This window comes from Bison bison, unplaced genomic scaffold (genome assembly GCF_000754665.1).
Source record: "Bison bison bison isolate TAMUID 2011002044 unplaced genomic scaffold, Bison_UMD1.0 scf7180017863016, whole genome shotgun sequence".
Classification (NCBI taxonomy): domain Eukaryota; kingdom Metazoa; phylum Chordata; class Mammalia; order Artiodactyla; family Bovidae; genus Bison; species Bison bison.
Genome location: NW_011493588.1, coordinates 126,443 through 146,917, shown reverse-complemented (window position 1 = coordinate 146,917; position 20,475 = coordinate 126,443). Strand labels below are relative to the sequence as shown.

The following is a 20,475-nucleotide window of genomic DNA, read 5'->3' as shown; positions in this document are numbered from 1 at the left end:
AGAGTTCCAGAAGAACATCTACTTCTGTTTTATTGACTATGCCAAAGCCTTTGACTGTGTGGATCACAATAAACTGTGGAGAATTCTGAAAGAGATGTGAATACCAGAACACCTGATCCGCCTCTTGAGAAATTTGTATGCAGGTCAGGAAGCAACAGTTAGAACTGGACATGGAACAACAGACTGGTTCCAAATAGGAAAAGGAGTACGTCACAGGCTGTATATTGTCACCTTGCTTATTTAAATTATATGCAGAGTACATCATAAGAAATGCTGGACTGGAAGAAACACAAGCTGGAATCAAGATTCCCGGGAGAAATATCAATAACCTCAGATATGCAGATGACACCACCCTTATGGCAGAAAGTGAAGAGGAACTCAAAAGCCTCTTGATGAAAGTGAAAGTGGAGAGTGAAAAAGTTGGCTTAAAGCTCAACATTGAGAAAACGAAGATCATGGCATCCAGTCCCACCACTTCATGGGAAATAGATGGGGAAACAGTGGAAACAGTGTCAGACTTTATTTTTCTGGGCTCCAAAATCACTGCAGATGGTGGTTGCAGTCATGAAGTTAAAAGACGCTTATTCCTTGGAAGGAAAGTTATGACCAAACTAGATAGCATATTGAAAAGCAGAGACATTACTTTGCCAACAAAGGTTTATCTAGTCAAGGCTATGGTTTTTCCTCTGGTCATGCATGGATGTGAGAGTTGGACTGTGAAGAAAGCTGAGTGCCGAAGAATTGATGCTTTTGAACTGTGGTGTTGGAGAAGACTCTGGAGAGTCCCTTGGACTGCAAGGAGATCCAACCAGTCCATTCTGAAGGAGACCTGTCCTGGGTGTTCTCTGGAAGGACTGATGCTAAAGCTGAAACTCCAGTACTTTGGCCACCTCATGTGAAGAGTTGACTCATTGGAAGAGACTCTGATGCTGGGAGGGATTGGGGGCAGAAGGAGAACGGGACGACAGAGGATGAGATGGCTGGAAGGCATCACCGACTTGATGGACTTGAGTTTGAGTGAACTTTAAGAGTTGGTGATGGACAGGGAGGCCTGGTGTCCTGCAATTCATGGGGTCTCAAAGAGTCGGACACGACTGAGTGACTGAACTGAACTGAACTGATACGAAAAGCAATCCACAAACTTAGAAAGTGAAAGAAAGTGAGTCGTGTCCTACTCTGTGTGACCCTAAGGGCTGTAGCTTGCCAGGCACTTCTGTCCATGAGATTTCCGAGGCAAGAATACTGGAGTGGGTTGCTATTTCCTTCTCCAGGGGATCTTCCCAATCCAAGAATCCAACCTGGGTCTCCTGCTCTGCAGGCAGATTCTTTACCATCTGAGCCACCTGGGAAGTCCACAAACTCAGAGAATACATTTTTAATACATATGATGAATAAATAATATGTGTCCAGGATATATAAAGTACTTTCAATAATGAAAAATAATCCAATAGAAAGATGGGTAAAAGACATGAACAGGCAGAAGTTATTAAACTTATTAAACTACCAATAAGATGCCATTTCAGGGGAGGGATAAATTGGGAGATTTGGAGTGACATATGCATACTACTATATATAAAGTTGGGCTTCCCTGGTGGCTCAGACAGTAAAGAATATGCCTGCAGTTCAGGAGACCCGGGTTCAATCCCTGGATTGGGAAGATCCCCTGGCAGAGGGCATGGCAACACACTCCAGTATTCTTGCCTGGAGAATCCCCTTGGACAGAGGGGCTTGGTGGGCTACAGTCCATGGCGTTGCAAAGAGTCGGATTTGACTAAGCGACTAAGCACATATATAAAGTAGATAACTAATAATAGCCTGCTGTATACATGGGGAATTATACTCAGTGCTGTGTAATGGTCTATATGGGAAAAGAATCTTAACAAAAAGAGCGGATATATATGTATGTATACATGATGGAATTCCAGTTGAGCTGTTTCAGATCCTGAAAGATGATGCTGTGAAAGTGCTGCACTCAATATGCCAGCAAATTTGGAAAACTCAGTAGTGGCTACAGGACTGGAAAAGGTCAGTTTTCATTCCAATCCCAAAGAAAGGCAATGCCAAAGAATGCTCAAACTACTGTACAATTGCACTCACCTTACATGCTAGTAAAGTAATACTCAAAATTCTCCAAGCCAGGCTTTAGCAATACGTGATCAGTGAACTTTCAGTTGTTCAAGCTGGTTTTAGAAAAGGCAGAGGAACCAGAGACCAAATTGCCAACATCTGCTGGATCATGGAAAAAGCAAGAGAGTTCCAGAAAAACATCTATTTCTTCTTTATTGACTATCCCAAAGCCTTTGACTGTGTGTATCACAATAAACTGTGGAAAATTCTGAAAGAGATGTGAATACTAGAACACCTGACCTGCCTCTTGAGAAATTTGTATGCAGGTCAGGAAACAACAGTTAGAACTGGACATGGAACAACAGACTGGTTCCAAATAGGAAAAGGAGTACGTCAAGGCTGTATATTGTCACCCTGCTTATTTAACTTACATGCAGAGTACATCATGAGAAATGCTGGGCTGGAAGAAGCACAAGCTGGAATCAAGATTGCCGGGAGAAATATCAATCACCTCAGATATGCAGATGACACCACCCTTATGGCAGAAAGTGAAGAGGAACTAAAAAGCCTCTTGATGAAGGTGAAAGAGGAGAGTGAAAAAGTTGGCTTAAAACTCAACATTCAGAAAACGAAGATCATGGCATCTGGTCCCATCACTTCATGGGAAATAGATGGGGAAACAGTGGAAACAATGTCAGACTTTATTTTTCTGGGCTCCAAAATCACTGCAGATGGTGACTGCAGCCATGAAATTAAAAGACGCTTACTCCTTGGAAGGACAGTTATGACCAATCTAGATAGCATATTGAAAAGCAGAGACATTACTTTGCCAACAAAGGTCCGTCTAGTCAAGGCTATGGTTTTTCCGGTGGTCATTTATGGATATGAGAGTTGGACTGTGACGAAAGCTGAGCGCCGAAGAATTGATGCTTTTGAACTGTGGTGTTGGAGAAGACTCTGGAGAGTCCCTTGGACTGCAAGGAGATCCAACCAGTCCATTGTGAAGGAGTCAGGCCCTGGGATTTCTTTGGAAGGAATGATGCTAAAGCTGAAACTCCAGTACTTTGGCCACCTCATGTGAAGAGTTGATTCATTGGAAAAGACTCTGATGCTGGGAGGGATTGGGGGCAGGAGGAGAAGGGGACGACAGAGGATGAGATGGCTGGATGGCATCACTGACTCGATGGACATGAGTGTGAGTGAACTCTGGGAGTTGGTGATGGACAGGGAGGCCTGGCGTGCTAGGATTCATGGGGTCGCAAAGAGTCGGACACGACTGAGCCACTGAACTGAACTGAACTGATACATGATTAGCTTTGCTGTACCCCTGAAATTAACACAACATTGCAAGTCAACTATACCCTAGTGAAAATTTTTTTGAAAGATGTCATTTCACATTCACAAGATTGGCAAACTTTAACAGTTGGGCAGTACCATGTTTTAATAAGGATGTGGAGGCAGTGAGAACTCCCATTTCCCACTGGTAGAGGTGTAAAGTGGTACAACCATTTAGTAAATCATTTGACAGTATTTAATAATGGTGAGTATGTGTATTCCAGATGTTGAGCAATTCAGCTCCTAATCTATTCCCAAGAGACACTCTTGCACGTGTGCACCAGGAAACATATTAATAGATATTCACAGCAGAACTGTACTACTGTAGTTGGTAGAAAAAAAAAAAAAAAACTAGAAATAACTGAAATGCACATAACCAGTTAATTTCTTCAGTGGATTCTATTTAACTGTGAAAGTGAATTTAAAGCTCCATCAACTGGAAAGAACGTCAAAAAAATAGTGAAACAAATCGCAGAAGACATATTCATGTATGTGAGACAGCAAAAGAGACACAGATATATTGATCAGTCTTTCGGACTCTGTGGGAGAGGGTGAGGGTGGGATGGTATGGGAGAATGGCATTGAAACATGTAAATTATCATATGTGGAATGAACCACCAGTCAAGGTTCAATGCATGATCCAGGGTGCTCGGGGCTGGTGCACTGGGATGACCCAGAGAGAAGGGATGGGGAGGGAGGTGGGAGGGGCGTTCAGGATGGGGAACTCATGTACACCCATGGCAGATTCAAGTCAATGTATGGCAAAACCAATACAATATGGTAAAGTAAAATAAGTAAATAAAACTAAAAATAAAAAAAGAAGACACATTCAAAAGATGCATTTATGCAAAAATCAAAAACAGACAAAGCTAAAGACTATGCTACTTATATGTGTGTGTTAGTTGCTCAGTCCTATCCAACTCTGCGACCCCATGAACTGTATCCCACCAGGCTCCTCTGTCCATGGAATTCTCTAGGCAGGAATACTGAAGTGAGTTGCCATTTCCTTCTCCAGGGTATCTTCCCAACCCAGGGATTGAACCCTTGTCTCCTGCATTGCAGGCAGTTCCTTTGCCATCTGAGCCACTATATGTATATGTCCCTAAAGAATCTGTTGCCAGCAGATTATCAAAATACTTTTTCCTAGGTGATTTCCAACTGATTGTATAATATGTTTTAAATATGGATTTGTATATCTGTCCAATCCTGTGATTCATTAATCATGTTAGTATCTTTCCTTAGTGCTGTTGATACCATGTACAGAATAAACTGGACAGTAAATATTTCACAGGAATTTTTTAAAAGGTGGTACTTCAAATGTCCAAGTGATATGTTAAACCAGCTTTGTTAGTAAGTAAATACATATAAATGTAAAAAAAAAAGTCAAGCTATATCTCCCAGTTACCAAACCTTTAAAATGGTAGTACTCAAATCCTTTTGAAGAATTAACCATAATACTGATTTCCTTGGGCAATAAGGAAAGAACGGGGAGGGGGAATTGATGTGACCTTCCGAGAAAGCAGTTTGGCAGTGTACGTGGTGAAGTACATTTATAATCTATTTCCGCTGCTGGGAATCTAGCATAGGAAAATATTTTAAGACTTTAGACAAAATGTTTTGTGTATAGAAAAGTTTGTCATATTTAGAATAGTAAAAAAATTAGAAATAATCTAAATAGCCAGCAACAGAAGAATGGATTAGAAACTATTGTACAGTGAACTATCATATAGCCCTTCAAATTATGTTTTCAAAGGTTGTTTAATGATATGCAAAAGCACTGACAGACTGCTTAGTGAAACATGAACTCATATGCAGCATGGTATATTTTGATTTTATAATTCAAAAGGCATGGGACATTATTATTAAAGGTGATCCTTACTAAATTTTTAATCTTTCCTTTTCTAAGGATACTGTCATAGAGGAGGCATGTTCTGGCACACCTGTTGATCAGTCTCTGTCTGACATACGAGAACGTAACAGCACCATTAAAGTTAAAAGTGAAGTCATTGAGCAGGAAACATCCTCTGAACGACAGAACCCACACGTGAGCACCAGTGAGAAATGTCTTTTCACCTTTAGTTTGAATGAACGCCTCAGGAAGTTAGACCATAGAGTGTTTACAGCATTTGGTGGGCCCAATGAGAATATCTATTCAGTTCTGAGTGCTGATGACCATTTCAGTGAAAGGATGAAGAAACATGTAAATAAGAACATCATTGTTTATGAAGAAGAAACAATAAAAGCGTATATAAATTTAGGAATGCCTCTCAGATGCCTACCTAGTGGTTCCCATTTGAAAATAACATTTGGTCAAAGAAGGAGTAACGAGAAAGATGATCAGGTATTACGCCCATGTAAAAATCCAGACACTGAATGCATTCTTTTTCACGTTGTTGCTATTGGGAAGACCAAAAAGATGATTGTTAAGATTAATGAACTTCATGTACAAGGAACTACACTTTGTGTCTATGCCTTGAAAGGTGAGACTATCAAAGAAGCCCTTTGCAATGATGGCCGATTTCTCTCAAATCTAGACACACTCGAGTGGACACTAAGAGATCACAAAAACATTTATGGAAAACAGTCCATTGTGGATATAGTATCTGGAAAAGTCTTAGAATTGGAAATTCTTAAAAAACTGTCTATCAAGAAATGTACCCATAGAAAAATTAAACCAGAAGATGAAAATGCCACTGCAGATATCAGTCTGCAGGCTTTAACACAGTCTAAGAGCAAAGCCCATGAACCAGAGAAAGATGGAGAAACTGAAGATGTAGAACACAACAGAGAAAAAATTCTCCCATGTCAGAGTCTAGGGCTTGATATTAAACATAAGACACGCCGGTCCATTTCCAAAATTAAACGTTATTACAATAATAATCTCTACAAAAGACTTCGGAGAAAAATCACACGAGTTAGGCGAAGGCCCTCTCTAGGTAGGCAATATGCTATTCTGGCAATCCAAAGGGAGACAACTAATCTCTGGGTAAAGAATTTACAAATATTGAATAAAGTTATGATGCATCAGTATCCAAATTTTAATAAAGAAGCACTTCGGATACAAAAGTATTTTCAGGAAGAACGGGAGAGAATGAAACTGACAACGTCTAAACAATTCAGCATGTATAAACATTACTTTGGAAAAGTGACTGAAAATTCTGTTTCAGTTGCAATCTGTGAACGTCTTGTTCATCTTAGTAAGTCAGTTGGATTCATGAAATGGGACAATAATGGAAACACAGGCAATGCTACTTGCTTTGTTTTCAACGATGGTTTTATTTTCACCTGTAGACATGTTTTACACCTCATCGTGGGAGAAGGTACAGATCGAAAGTCATGGCCAGATATAATAAGCACATGTGTAAAGGTTACTTTTGCTTATAAAGAGTTCTGCCCTAACGATGTTGATTGGCTTTCCTTTGAGCCATGGTTTATGGTGTCTGGTGAAACTCTAGATTATGCCATTTTAAAACTGAGTGAAAATGGAAATGGATTTCCTCCAGGTCTGTCAAAACTGATTTTTCGTCAACCATCTGATGGTTTACTTTATTTAATTGGTCACCCAGAAGGCCAGATCAAGAAAATAGATGGTTGTTCTGTGATTTCTCTAGAGCAACGGTTAGAGAGGTACAAAGAACATTATTCAGATGGGGTAGTACCAGGATCCTGTTCAGACATTTATAATGCTTTCCCTATGTTTACCCAGAGAAGTTTCTTGTCAGAGGTGTGGAGCACTAACACACTTAGTTATGATACTTATTTTTCTAGTGGGTCTTCTGGCTCCCCAGTGTTTAATGCATCTGGCAAGTTGGTTGCTATGCACAGCTTTGGGCATTTTTATAGCCGTGTAAATAAGGCTTATGCCCTTATTGAATTTGGCTATTCTATGGAATCTATTCTTTGTGATATTAAACAGAAAGATGAGAACTTGTACAAATTATTACAAGAAGAGAAAAATGAGAGCCACAATGAAGAGAAAGATAACAAACAAGAACTGTCACTTCAAGAAAGTCAGATTGAATCCATGCAATATTAGGAAAAGGATGCTGCTTTCAAAAACACATGCCAATGATTTAAAGTATTGGGATGGCCACAAGTTGGTTTTTTTTTTTTTTTTTTTTTTTTTTTTTTCTGTATGATGGCTCTAGTAGTTCTTAGTTTTCTTAAACTTCATTTGAAACAATTTCATTATATTGTATTCATATTGTGACAGCTGTTGTATCAGCAGGCATTTTAAAAAAACATCAAAATTAGTGAATTTTTGTGTAGCCATTTTAATATTGAAGATAGAAGAAAACATTGTTGGCATATTATGCTTTATTATTTCAAGTAAGGTTAAAAATATTGAAATTAAAAGATTTGTGCAGTGTATGGAGTGGTTTGCTAATTTGTGTGCTGGAGATTTCTCACTGGACAATGCTCCATGATCTAATAGACAAATTGATGTTAATAGTGATCCAATCTAGACATTAACTGAGAGCAATCAGTGTTATATCACGCAGGAGATAGCTGACATACTCAAAATATCCGAATCAAGCATTGAAAATCATTTGCACCAGCTTGGTTATGTTCATCACTTTGATGTTTGGGTTCCACATAAGTTAAGCGAGAAAAACCTTGACTGCATTTCCATATGGAATTCTCTACTGACACCTAACAAAAACTTTCCATTAAAACAAATTGTAATGGGTGGTGAAAAGTGGATACTGTACAATAGTATGGAATGGAAGAGATCGTGGAGCAAGTGAAATGAACTGCCACCAACCCCACCAAAGGCCAGTCTCTGTCCTAAGAAGTAATGTGTGTGTATGGTGGGACTGGAAGGGTGTCCTCTATTATGAGCTTCTTCTGGAAAACCAAATGATTAATTCCAATAAGTACTGCTCTGAATTAGGCCACCTGAAGGCAGCACTTGCACGAAGTATCTGGAATTAGTCAACAGACAGTGCATCCTCTTACATCAGGATGACACAGACTGCATGTTTCTTTGATAAACAGGCAAAAATTGTTACAGTCTAGCTGAGAAGTTCTGATTCATCCACCATCTTCATCAGACACTGCAACTTCAGATGTTCATTTGTTTTGGTCTTTACAGAGTTCTCTTAATGGAAAAAATTCAATTCCCTGGAAAACTATAAAAGACATCTGGAACAGTTCTTTGATCAAAAAGATGAAAATATTATAAAGTTGTCTGAAAAATGGCAAAAGGCAGTAAATACATTATTCAGTAAAGTTCTTGGTGAAAATGAAAAAAAAAAAAAACAACTTTTTGGCCAACTCAACATTTGGGGCTGTTTCTTTAAAGTATAATGAATATAATTTCTCAATTAGAAAAAAACTTGAAGAGAATCATGTGGATGTACAAAACACATATTAGAGCTCAAATGAGCATTGATTTTCTTTTCTCTCATTGGCTTTTTTTCTTTTCAGCAATCTAAAGCATCACTTTAAATACTTCAGTTCGGTGGTGCAGTACTTACTGGATGTGAGGTAGACCACAGGATGTATTGTACAACACAGGAAATAGAGCCAATATTTTATGACTGTAAATGGAGTGTAACCTTTAAAATTGTATAAAATTTTTTAAAACTATAATCAGACTGTGAAATGTTGTCTTTGTTCTACTTGACCAGATGCATAGCCTAAATTCTAATACTGTGTAAGGAAAGGAAAATGGATATTGGGTAAACTAGCAGCCTTATTTATTTTGGGGGGCTCCAAAATCACTGAAGATGGTGACTGCAGCCATGAAATTAAGACGCTTGCTCCTTGGAAGAAAAGTCATGACCAACCTAGATAGCATATTCAAAAGTAGAGACATTACTTTGCCAGCAAAGGTCTGTCTAGTAAAAGCTATGGTTTTTCCAGTAGTCATGTCTGGATGTGAGAGTTGGACTATAAAGGAAGCTGAGCACTGAAGAATTGATGTTTTTGAACTGTGGTGTTGGAGAAGACTCTTGAAAGTCCCTTGGACTGCAAGGAGATCCAAACAGTCTATCCTAAAGGGTATCAGTCCTGAATATTCATTGGAAGAACTGATGCTGAAGCTGAAACTCCAAAACTTTGGCCACATGATGCGAAGAATGACTCATTGGAAAAGACCCTGACGCTGGGAAAGATTGAAGGCAGGAGAAGGGGATGACAGAGGATGAGATAGTTGGATGGTATGACTGACTCAATGGACATGAGTTTGAGTAAACTCTGGGAGTTGGTGATGGACAGGGAAGCCTGGTGTGCTGCAGTCCATGGGGTCACAAGGAGTCGGACACGACTGAGTGACTGAACTGAACTGAGCAACCTTAATCACAGTCCTACCCATTCAGCCCCCTTAGTACCTTATATACACTTCCTTCCATGACATGAAGCACACCTACTCACTCTCCAAGATAGTCCAGCATTGCTGGGTAACGTGTTTCTCTTCATCACACCTGAATGCCACTCCTCATGGCCCAGAGACATATCAGCCCATTCCTCCTCATGCTACTCACACACCTGATATACCAGAGTGGAGTATGGCCAGAATCCAGGAACTTAAATTTTTATTCAGAAAAGAGGATAATGGAAAATTTGGCAGTTACAACCCGATAACAATGATCAAATTATGTTTTGTAGGAATTGCCAGGATGCTCTGCTCCAGTAGGGAATTTGAGTTATGACTGCTGCTACTGCTGCTAAGTCGCTTCAGTCGTGTCCGACTCTGTGTGACCCCATAGATGGCAGCCCGCCAGGCTCCCCCGTCCCTGGGATTCTCCAGGCAAGAACACTGGAGTGGGTTGCCATTTCCTTCTCCAATGCATGAAAGTGAAAAGTGAAAGTCAAGTCGCTCAGTTGTGTCTGACTCTTCGCGACCTAGTTCATGTTATAACTCTTGGTTACTGCTCATTGGAGTTGGAACAGCCTTGTCCATTGTCACTCAAAACCCCAGTTTTTTTTGTTTCAGGGTGTTCTTTCCTGTCTGTTTTCTCCTGTGGCATTTCCTTCTCTTTGCAATGTGTAGTTTTATTAAGTTAGGGTTTATATACAGTAAAATACATCTTTTTTCTGTACAGGTCTGTGAATTCTGACAAATGCATTGCTCAAGTGACTACTACCCAATTAAAATGCTAAGCAGCATCTTTACTATAGATACACTGCTATCAGCATGCTTATAAAATTATAGTGATCATTTCAGTCAGTGTATACCTCCCCCTGACTTCTCTTTAATTTGTTAATTTTTGTTTGTTTCACATCTGGATCGTTTGAATCAGAATCCAGTTTCCACATTGTATTTGGTCATATAAGTCTCTTAAGTTGCTTTTAATGTGTAAATTCCCGCTTCCTATCTCTCTTTTTCAGACATTTATTTATTGGAGAAACTGGGTCATACGTGTCCTGTAGAATATTCTACATTCTGGACTCCACTCTTTCATCTCTATCGTGTCACTGAATGTGTAGCTGTACTCCCTCTATTTCCTGTAAACTGGTAGTTAGATCTAGAGGGTTGATTATATTCAGTTTGGACTTTTTTCTACTTCCTAAGTGGTGTCAAGGGATATTGGGTCTTCCTGTTATATTTACAATGGGCCAGTATCTGATCTTCATTTTCATTAGCATCATGAAATTTAGTATAAATCCTACTGGCTTCCTGTAACTGAATGTTGAATACAGAATCTCTGGAAAGTATACCACTTCAAAGTATTAAGCCAACATCATTTCCCATCTTTTTGAATTAAGCTTTAAAATGCTCTCCCACAAATATCCCCTATTTTTTTGATGATGGAGTTTAATTCTAAAAATTCTTTCTGCATAAAACTTTTTTCTCACATATTCTGCAAATTACCTTCAGATCATAGTAACTTTAAATCTGGTGTGGCAGTTAACGTTGATTGTCAACTTGACTGGGCCACAAGGTGACTGGATATTTAGTCAAGTGTTATTCTAGGTTTTTCTGGGAGAGTGATTTTGCATAAGATTAAGATTAAAGCAGATAGCCCTTCTTAATATGGGTGGGCCTCGTCCAATCAGTTGAAGACCTGAATACAACAAAAAGACTGACCCTCACCCGATTTAGGAGAGAATTCTTCCTGTATGACTGTCTTTGAACTGGGACACTGGATTTTTCCTGCCTTTGGACTGGAAACATTGTTTTTTCCTGGGTCTCAAGACTGCCTTGTTCTCAGAACTTCAGATGCTGACTGGAGCACACCATGGGATATCCCAGGTCTCTGGTTTGCAGGTTCACCCTACAGATGTTGGGGCTTTCCAGCCTCCACAAACATGTGAGCCAATAACATACTAAATGCATACATGCATTTGTACATAATCTCATAAGCCAATTACCTGTAATAAATGTACAAATCCTATTGGTTCTGCTTTACTGGGGAACCCTAATACACTAACAGGACCACTGCAGTGAAGCACAGGGCATGAGAGAAATCTGTTAGCTTTCTCCTACCAGAAGACAAAGCAGAGCAGCAGAGAGAATGTCATTCAAGATTCTATTCAGTTCAATTGCTCAGTCGTTTCTGACTCTTTGCAACCCCATGGACTGCAGCACACCAGGCCTCCCTGTCCATCACCAACTCCTGGAGTTTATCCAAACTCATGTCCATTGAGTCAGTGATGTCATCCAATCGTCTCATCCTCTGCCGTCCCCTTCCTCTCCTGCCTTCAATCTTTCCCAGCATCAGGGTCTTTTCAAATGAGTCAGTTCTTCACATCAGGTGCCCAAAGTATTGGAGTTTCAGCTTCAGCATCAGTCCTTCCAATGAATATTTAGGACTGATTTCCTTTAGGATGGACTGGTTGGATCTCCTTGCAGCCCAAGGGACTGTCAAGAGTCTTCTCCAACACCACAGTTCAAATGCATCAATTAATTCTTCTGTGCTCAGCTTCCTTTATGGCCCAACTCTCACATCCAGACATGACTACTGGAAAAACCACAGCTTTGACTAGACGGATTTTTGTTGGCAAAGTAATGTCTCTGCTTTTTAATATGCCAACTAGGTTGGTCATGACTTTTCTTCCAAGGAGTAAGCATCTTTTAATTTCATGGCCGCAGTTGCCTACCACAGCGATTTTGGAGCCCCCCAAAATAAAGTCTGTCACTGTTTCCATTGCTTCCCCATCTATTTGCCATGAAGTGATGGGACCAGATGCCATGATCTTTGTTTTCTGAATGTTGAGCTTTAAGCCAACTTTTTCACTCTCCTCTTTCACTTTCATCAAGAGGCTCTTTAGTTCTTCTTTACTTTCTGCCATAATGGGTGGTGTCATCTGCATATCTGAGATTATTGATATTTGTCCCAGCAATCTTGATTCCAGCTTGTGCTTCATCCCACCCAGCATTTCTCATGATGTACTCTGCATATGTGTTAAATAGGCATGCTGACAATATACAGCCTTGATGTACTCCTTTCCCAGTTTTGAACCAGTGTGTTGTTCCATGTCCAGTTCTAACTGTTGCTTTGTGACCTGTACACACACTTCACATGAGACAGGTCAGGTGGTCTGGTATTCCCATCTCTTAAGAATTTTCCACAGTTTCTTGTGATCCACACAGTCAAAGGCTTTGGCATAGTCAATAAAACAAAAGTAGATGGTTTTCTGGAACTCTCTTACTTTTTCAATGATCCAATGGATGTTGGCAATTTGTTCTCTGGTTCCTCTGCCTTTTCTAAACCCCGGTTGAACATCTGGAAGTTTTCGGTTCACATACTGTTGAAGCCTTGCTTGAAGAATTTTGAGCATTACTTTGCTACCGTGTGAGATTAAGGCAATTGTGTGGTAGTTTGAACATTCTTTGGCATTGCCTTTCTTTGGGATTAGAATGAAAACTGACCTTTTCCAACCTATGGCCACTGCTGAGTTTTCCAAATTTGCTGGCCTATTGAGTGCAGCACCACATCATCTTTTAGGATTTGAAAGAGCTCAACTGGAATTCCATCACCTCCACTAGCTTTGTTCATAGTGATGCTTCCTAAGGCCCACTTGACTTCACATTCCAGAATGTCTGGCTATGGATGAGTGATCACATCATGATTATCTTAGTCATGAAGATCTTTTGTGTATAGTTCTTCTGTGTATTCTTGCCACCTCTTCTTAATATTGTCTGCTTCTGTTAGGTCCATACCATTTCTGTCCTTAATTGTGCCCATCTTTGCATGAAAAGTTCCCTTAGTATCTCTAATTTTCTTGAAGAGATCTCTAGTCTTTACCATTCTATTGTTTTTCTCTATTTCTTTGCACTGATCACTGAGGAAGGCTTTCTTTTCTCTCCTTTCTATTCTTTGGAACTCTGCATTCAAATAGGTATATCTTTCCTTTTCTCCTTTGCCTTTCTCATCTGTTCTTTTCACAGCTATTTGTAAGGCCTCCTCAGACAGCCATTTTTCCTTTTTTGCATTTCTTTTTCTCGGGGATGGTCTTGATCCCTGTCTCCTGTACAATGTCATGAACCTCCATCCATACTTCATCAGGCACTCTGTCTTTCAGATCTAATCCCTTGAATCTATTTCTCACATCCACTGTATAATCGTAAGGGATGATTTCAGTCATACCTGAATGGTCTAGTGGTTTTCCCTACTTTCTTCAATTTAAGTCTGAATTTGGCAATGAGGCATTCATGCTCTGAGCCACAGTCAGCTCCTGGTCTTGTTTTTGCTGACTGTATAGGGCTTCTCCATCTTTGGCTGCAAATAATATAATCAATCTGATTTCGGTATTGACCATCTGGTGATGTCCATGTGTAGAGTCTTCTCTCAACGTTAGTGATTGATATTTTCCAAGTCTTAGAAGCCTCCCAAATACCGGAACTCCAATTCTAGGAAGCTTACCCTTTGTAAATGAAGGTTCTAAATTTCGCGTATAAGACAGGAGAGGTTTTGAATTCAACTGCTATTGGAATTTAGCAATATGAAAGATTAGTCTTAGAATTCTGGTACTGGTGGAATGGGTATTCAAACAAGTCTTCCCACCCTGCATACACATGCAGGCACACTGAATAACTTGAAAATATAGACAAAAAATAGGAAACACTTGCGTGAAGATATCAAAGCATTATGAAAGCAGGAAGTACAGGACCAATATTCAAGTGAGAAAATAGGTTCAAAGGATGAGCTCTGTTGTTCATGTTGCTTTTACATTAGAGGCACCTGCCATTTTCAGAGGAGATGGTTGAGCATCTGACTAGCTAACCAGACATTTGAAACAAATCATGAAGCTGAGGGAAGCAGAGGCAAAAGTTAGAATTTAAGGCCTATCAAGTGGTCGGGGGTCTAGTAAATACTGCAGAATTTTATATGGGAACAAAATGTTGCCTGTCAGTATAAGAATGTCCCCCAAATATCCCAACCTTCACAGGGACTCAAGTTGGAAAACATTCTCGACCCCAACTAAGTTAAGATGATCTAACCTGGATGATCCCTGGTGACTCAAGCAATAAAGATCCACCTGCAATGCAGGAGACCTGGGTTCGATTCCTGGGTTGGGAAGATCCCCTGGAAGATGGCGTGGAAACCCACACCAGTATTCTTGCCTGGAGAATCCCCATGGGCAGAGGAGCCTGGTGGGCTACAGTCCATGGGGTTGCAAAGAGTCAGACACGACTGAAGCAACTAAGCACAACACAGCACAGCCTAGGTTAGGTTAGTGACTCCCACCCAGCCATCTCCCAGAATGAATGGCGACGTCTCTTTGGAGGAAGGTTATATTATCCTAAGCCTCATTTTTTTTGTCCTTACAAGACAAAATTTGCTACAGAAAAATGAGATCTTGGACTTGAAAGAGCTTTTATGGGAAGTCTATCAAGAAAATTGGCAGAGAGATAGACTTGATGAGAAAAATGTGATGATATTCTTCAATCTAATACCAATATGTGAAGACTTCCCTGATGGTCCAGTGGTTAAGAAGCCTCCTACCAATGCAGGGGACACAAGTTCGATCCCTGATCTGGGAAGATCCCACGTTTTGCATGACAACAAGCCCATGTGCCCAGGCCACCACAGTGAGAGGCCCACACCCTGCAACTAGAAAGTCGCCCCCACTGATCACAACCAGAGAAGGCTCACACGCAGCAGCAGAGACGGGGCAGCCCAAAGTAAACAGTAATAATAACGTGAGATACACACGATAATTATTTACTGGTCACAACCAGAGAAGGCTCACACGTAGCAGCAGAGACAGGGGGCAGCCCAAAATAAAGAGTAGTAATAATGTGAGATACATACGATAATTATTTACTGGTCACAACCAAAGAATGCTCACACGGAGCAGCAGAGACAGGGGCAGCCCAAAATAAAGAGTAATAATAACGTGAGGTACACACAATAATTATTTACTGGTCACAACCAGAGAAGGCTCACACGCAGCAGCAGAGACGGGGCAGCCCAAAATAAAGAGTAATAATAACGTGAGGTACACACAATAATTATTTACTGTAACCTGAGAATGCTCACACTCAGCAACAGAGACAGGGCAGCCCAAAATAAATAGTAATAATAATGTGAGATACACACGATAATTATTTACTGGTCACAACCAGAGAAGGCTCATATGCAGCAGCAGAGACGGGGCAGTCCAAAGTAAATAGTAATAATAACATGAGGTACACACGATAATTATTTACTGGGTTATAATTACTAATAATCCGAGAGCCCAAGTACTTATTCAACAGGCAAGCATTCTTTCCTAACAACTACTTGAATAACAGAGAATTAGGTTCTCTCAACATCTGACTCATTCTTTCTCTGCCAGGCAATGTGGGCTGACATTTCCTGCTTTAGTATTTACTGAAACTGAAAAGAACAATTTCACAACAAAAAGTGCACTATAACTTTAACCAGAAGGATACTTTAAGACATTTTGAGAACGGTGGACCCTCTTGTCAAATCCTGGAAGCCCAAGGCTCCTCCTGCTGCAACCACACTCAAAGATTGCAAATCACATGATCCTGATGTTGCAACTAAATCTACACTGAACATTATTCAGGGCAGCTCCAAATTAGCTGAATCAGATCCTCAGACTTATTTTTTTTTCAACTGGTACACAAGTGAAGACCGCCTCTCTCAGTGTCCTGTGCCACTGCTTGCGCATACCTGCCTTGTGAACACTACCCCTTCCTCTGAACCAAAGATGGGTCCAATTGAGTGGGCCAGACAAATAGTGGTTCTAGTAACATTCTCCACGAAAACTGTAGGTATAGCTTATCACTGGTTATACAGAAATCAGACACATAGACCCTAGGATAGTTCTTAGACACAGGTCAATGAGAGATGCAGAACAGCTAACCCATAAAGCATGCTCATGGGAAACCTAACCCAACAGATAATTGTGCTGGAACCATCTTGTTGCTGTTCAGTCGCTCAGTTGTGTCTGACCCCATGTACTGTAGCCCGCCAGGCTCCTCTGTTCATGGGACTTCCCAGGCAAGAATACTGGAGTGGACTGCCATTTCCTTCTCCAGGGGGATCTTCCAGACCCAGGGAGTGAACCCAAGTCTCCTGCATTGGCAGGCAGATTCTCTACCACTGAGTCCCCGGGGAAGCCCCATATAAACCAGCTAAAGATGAGGCCCCTATGGTGGGGTTCCTCCAGCACTCTCCTTCCTGTCTTTGCTGCACAATCCTCGTGGACTTCATCCAACCTTGCCAAGGGCAGCAAAGAAGGAAGATCAGAAAATGGCCCACACCTTGCTGGTGAAACACATGTCCATCCAGCCTCATTGAGCATATTGGCTACAGCCCTTTCTGTTTGTTTGGTCAGCTGGACAATTAAGTAGAACTAAAAGACCACCTCAATGGACATGGGTTTGAGCAAACTCCAGGAGACAGTAAAGGACAAGGAAGCTTGGTATGCTGCAGTGCATGGGGTCACAAAGAGTCAGACACGACCAAGCAACTGAACAACAACAAAAAGACGTCCACTCACCGTGAAATCTGGCTATTGAGTCTATCACTCCAATAATGTGGTTCAGCTATTTCCACTATTGCCTGCAAGGGAGGAGAGGGTTGTAAAATACATTAACTGCCAGGCTTCAGGGCATAGAAATGAAAGTCACTCAGTCGTGTCCGACTCTTTGTGACCCCATGGACTATACAGTCCATGGAATTCTCCAGGCCAGAATACTGGAGTGAGTAGCCTTTCCCTTCTCTAGGGGATCTTCCCCACCCAGGGATTGAACTCAGGTCTCCCACATTGCAGGCAGATTCTTTACCAGCTGAGCCACAAGAGAAGCCCAAGAATACTGGGTTGGGTAGTCTATATCTTCTCCAGGGGATCTTCCCGACCCAGGAATCAAACCAAGGTCTCCTGCATTGTAGGCAGATTCTTTACCAACTGAGCTATCAGGAAAGCCCTCAGGGCATAGAAAATGTCTACAATTGGCTTTGACACCAGCCTGCCTTTGCTGTTGTTGCTACTATAAAAAGGCTAGGAAGGAAAGTTAAGGTTGGTGTTTTGTGGCCTCTGTACTTTGTGCGTGGAAGTTTTGAATCAGTACTTTTTAATGGAGACAGCTTGGCCAAAACTGTTACAGAATTTGGGGACCCATTAAAACAAAGTTTAAGGAGGAAAAGAAACTTCCGAATATGTAATATATTATATATGTAATATAACTTAAAATGTATCTAAGGACTCAGCCTACTCTTTTCAGGGCCAGAAGTACTTTGCAGGTATTTGGAAAGAAGAAAACACAGTCGGTCTTATGTATCTGCGTATCCATAGATTGAACCAAAGGATGGAAAATATTTGGAAAAAAAATAATCTGTGAAATTCCAAAAAGCAAAACTTGAATTTGCCACTCATCTTCAACTATTTGCATAGCACTTAAATTATATTTGGGCTTCCCTAGTGGCTCAGACAGTAAGGAAGGAACCTGCCTGGGTCAGGAAGATCCCCTGGAGAAGGAAATGGCAACCCACTCCAGTATTCTTGCCTAGAAAATTCCATGGACAGAGGAGACTCACAGGCTACAGACCATGGGGTCACAAAAGAGTCCGACATGACTGAGTGACCAACACTACTAAGTTAATGTAAGTAAATTCCTTAATTCTGATCCAAGAATCCCTTTCCATTTTTACAGTAATCCAGGGTATCACCAGTGATGGAGAAACGGGTATTTAAGACCTCCTCCACCTACCGACTTGACGGACACGAGTTTGAGCAAGCCCTGGAAGTTGGTGATGGACAGGCAGGCCTGGCGTGCTGCAGTCTGTGGGGTCGCAAAAAGTCGGACATGACTGAACTGAACTACCTAGTGAGGGTGAGGCAGGTCATGAGTAAACTGAAAGAAGGCTGAGTCAGCCCCAAGAGGCCAAACCAATCCCAGGGCTGGCTCCTTCAGAGCAATAGAAGGGTCTCAAAAGATCAGGTGATAGAACGTCCCAGATCTCCCACTTCACAGCTCTCTGCTATCACCTCCAGCTCCCAGAGAGGGAAAACCAGTTTCCAGAAGGCTTCAAGCTCTGCCCCAAAGACCTGAGGCTTGGGAAGCCATTTCCCAGCAGTGTTGCCATTGGGTGTGGGGGATGTCAATCTTTGCCCCAGCTCTGTTCCCCCACCCCCCGACCCCAGGTCTCTGTCTACAGGCAGGGCCCCACCCAGGGCGAGGAGACACCGTTGTTGCGGATGCCTGAGTAGGCCTCCCGGGACTTTCCTGGGAGGAAGCTGTGGGCACTGATCTCATCCCCTGCATGGAGGGTCATGGAGAGAGGACTGCCCGAAGTGGAACAGACTGGATGGGAAAGGACAGAGGTGGGGTGGCATCCTGGAGACTGAGCTAACAATAGGAAGGAAGGAAGTTCTAGAGGCAAAAGCCTTGGGGCCAGGTTCTTCCTCTGCAAAATGGGGGTGCTAAAAGTTGTCCCCACTTTGCAAAGGTGGTGTGAGGATTTAAACATTGTTAAGAGTTGACTTAACAGTTTCGGTGTTGACCATCTGGTGATGTCCATGTGTAAGAGAAGACTCTACACATGGACATCACCAGATGGTCAACACTGAAATCAGATTGATTATATTCTTTGCATCCAAAGATGGAGAAGCTCTATACAGTCAGCAAAAACAAGACCAGGAGCTGACTGTGGCTTAGATCGTGAACTCCTTATTGCCAAATTCAGACTTAAATTGAAGAAAGTAGGGAAAACCACTAGACCATTCAGGTATGACCGAAATCAAATCCCTTATGGCTATACAGTGGAAGTGAGAAATAGATTTAAGGGCCTAGATCTGATAGATAGAGTGCCTGATGAACTATGGGATGAGGTTCGTGACATTGTACAGGAGACAGGGATCAAGACCATCTCCATGGAAAAGAAATGCAAAAAAGCAAAATGGCTGTCTGGGGAAGCCTTACAAATAGCTGTGAAAAGAAGAGAAGAGAAAAGCAAAGGAGAAAAGGAAAGATATAAACATCTGAATGCAGAGTTCCAAAGAATAGCAAGAAGAGATAAGAAAGCCTTCTTCAGCGATGAATGCAAAGAAATAGAGAAAAACAACAGAATGGGAAAGACTAGAGATCTCTTCAAGAAAATCAGAGATAACAAAAGAACATTTCATGCAAAGATGGGTTCAATAAAGGACAGAAATGGTATGGACCTAACAGAAGCAGAAGATATTAAGAAGAGGTGGCAAGAATACACAGAAGAACTGTACAAAAAAGATCTCCACGACCCAGATAATCACGATGGTGTGATCACTGACCTAGATCCAGACATCCTGGAATGTGAAGTCAAGTGGGCCTTAGAAAGCATCACTACGAACAGAGCTAGTGGACGTGATGGAATTCCAGTTGAGGTATTCCAAATCCTGAAAGATGATGCCGTGAAAGTGCTGCACTCAATATGCCAGCAAATTTGGAAAACTCAGCAGTGGCCACAGGACTGGAAAAGGTCAGTTTTCATTCCAATCCCAAAGAAACACAATGCCAAAGAATATTCAAACTACTGCACAATTGCCCTCATCTCACATGCTAGCAAAGTAATGCTCAAAATTCTCCAAGCCAGGCTTTAGCAATATGTGAACCGAGAACTTCCTGATGTTCAAGCTGGTTTTAGAAAAGGCAGAGGAACCAGAGATCAAATTGCCAACATCTGCTGGATC

The 20,475-nt window shown here is 41.3% G+C and overlaps 1 protein-coding gene across 8 annotated transcripts in view; it reads left to right on the top strand.

The window, feature by feature from the left end:
* Window positions 1–20,475, top strand: part of LOC104983629 (protein FAM111B-like) — a 38,045-nt gene that overhangs the window by 6,542 nt on the left and 11,028 nt on the right. For 3 of the 8 annotated variants that reach the window (XM_010833165.1, XM_010833166.1, XM_010833164.1), the window contains exon 3: window positions 5,309–5,446. In XM_010833165.1, coding sequence (XP_010831467.1) covers window positions 5,309–5,446 — 138 coding nt within the window. Of the gene's footprint in view, window positions 1–5,308; window positions 9,093–10,014; window positions 10,104–20,475 lie in introns of those variants that run through there. The other 5 variants (XM_010833161.1, XM_010833160.1, XM_010833162.1 and 2 more) reach the window with 3 other exon arrangements.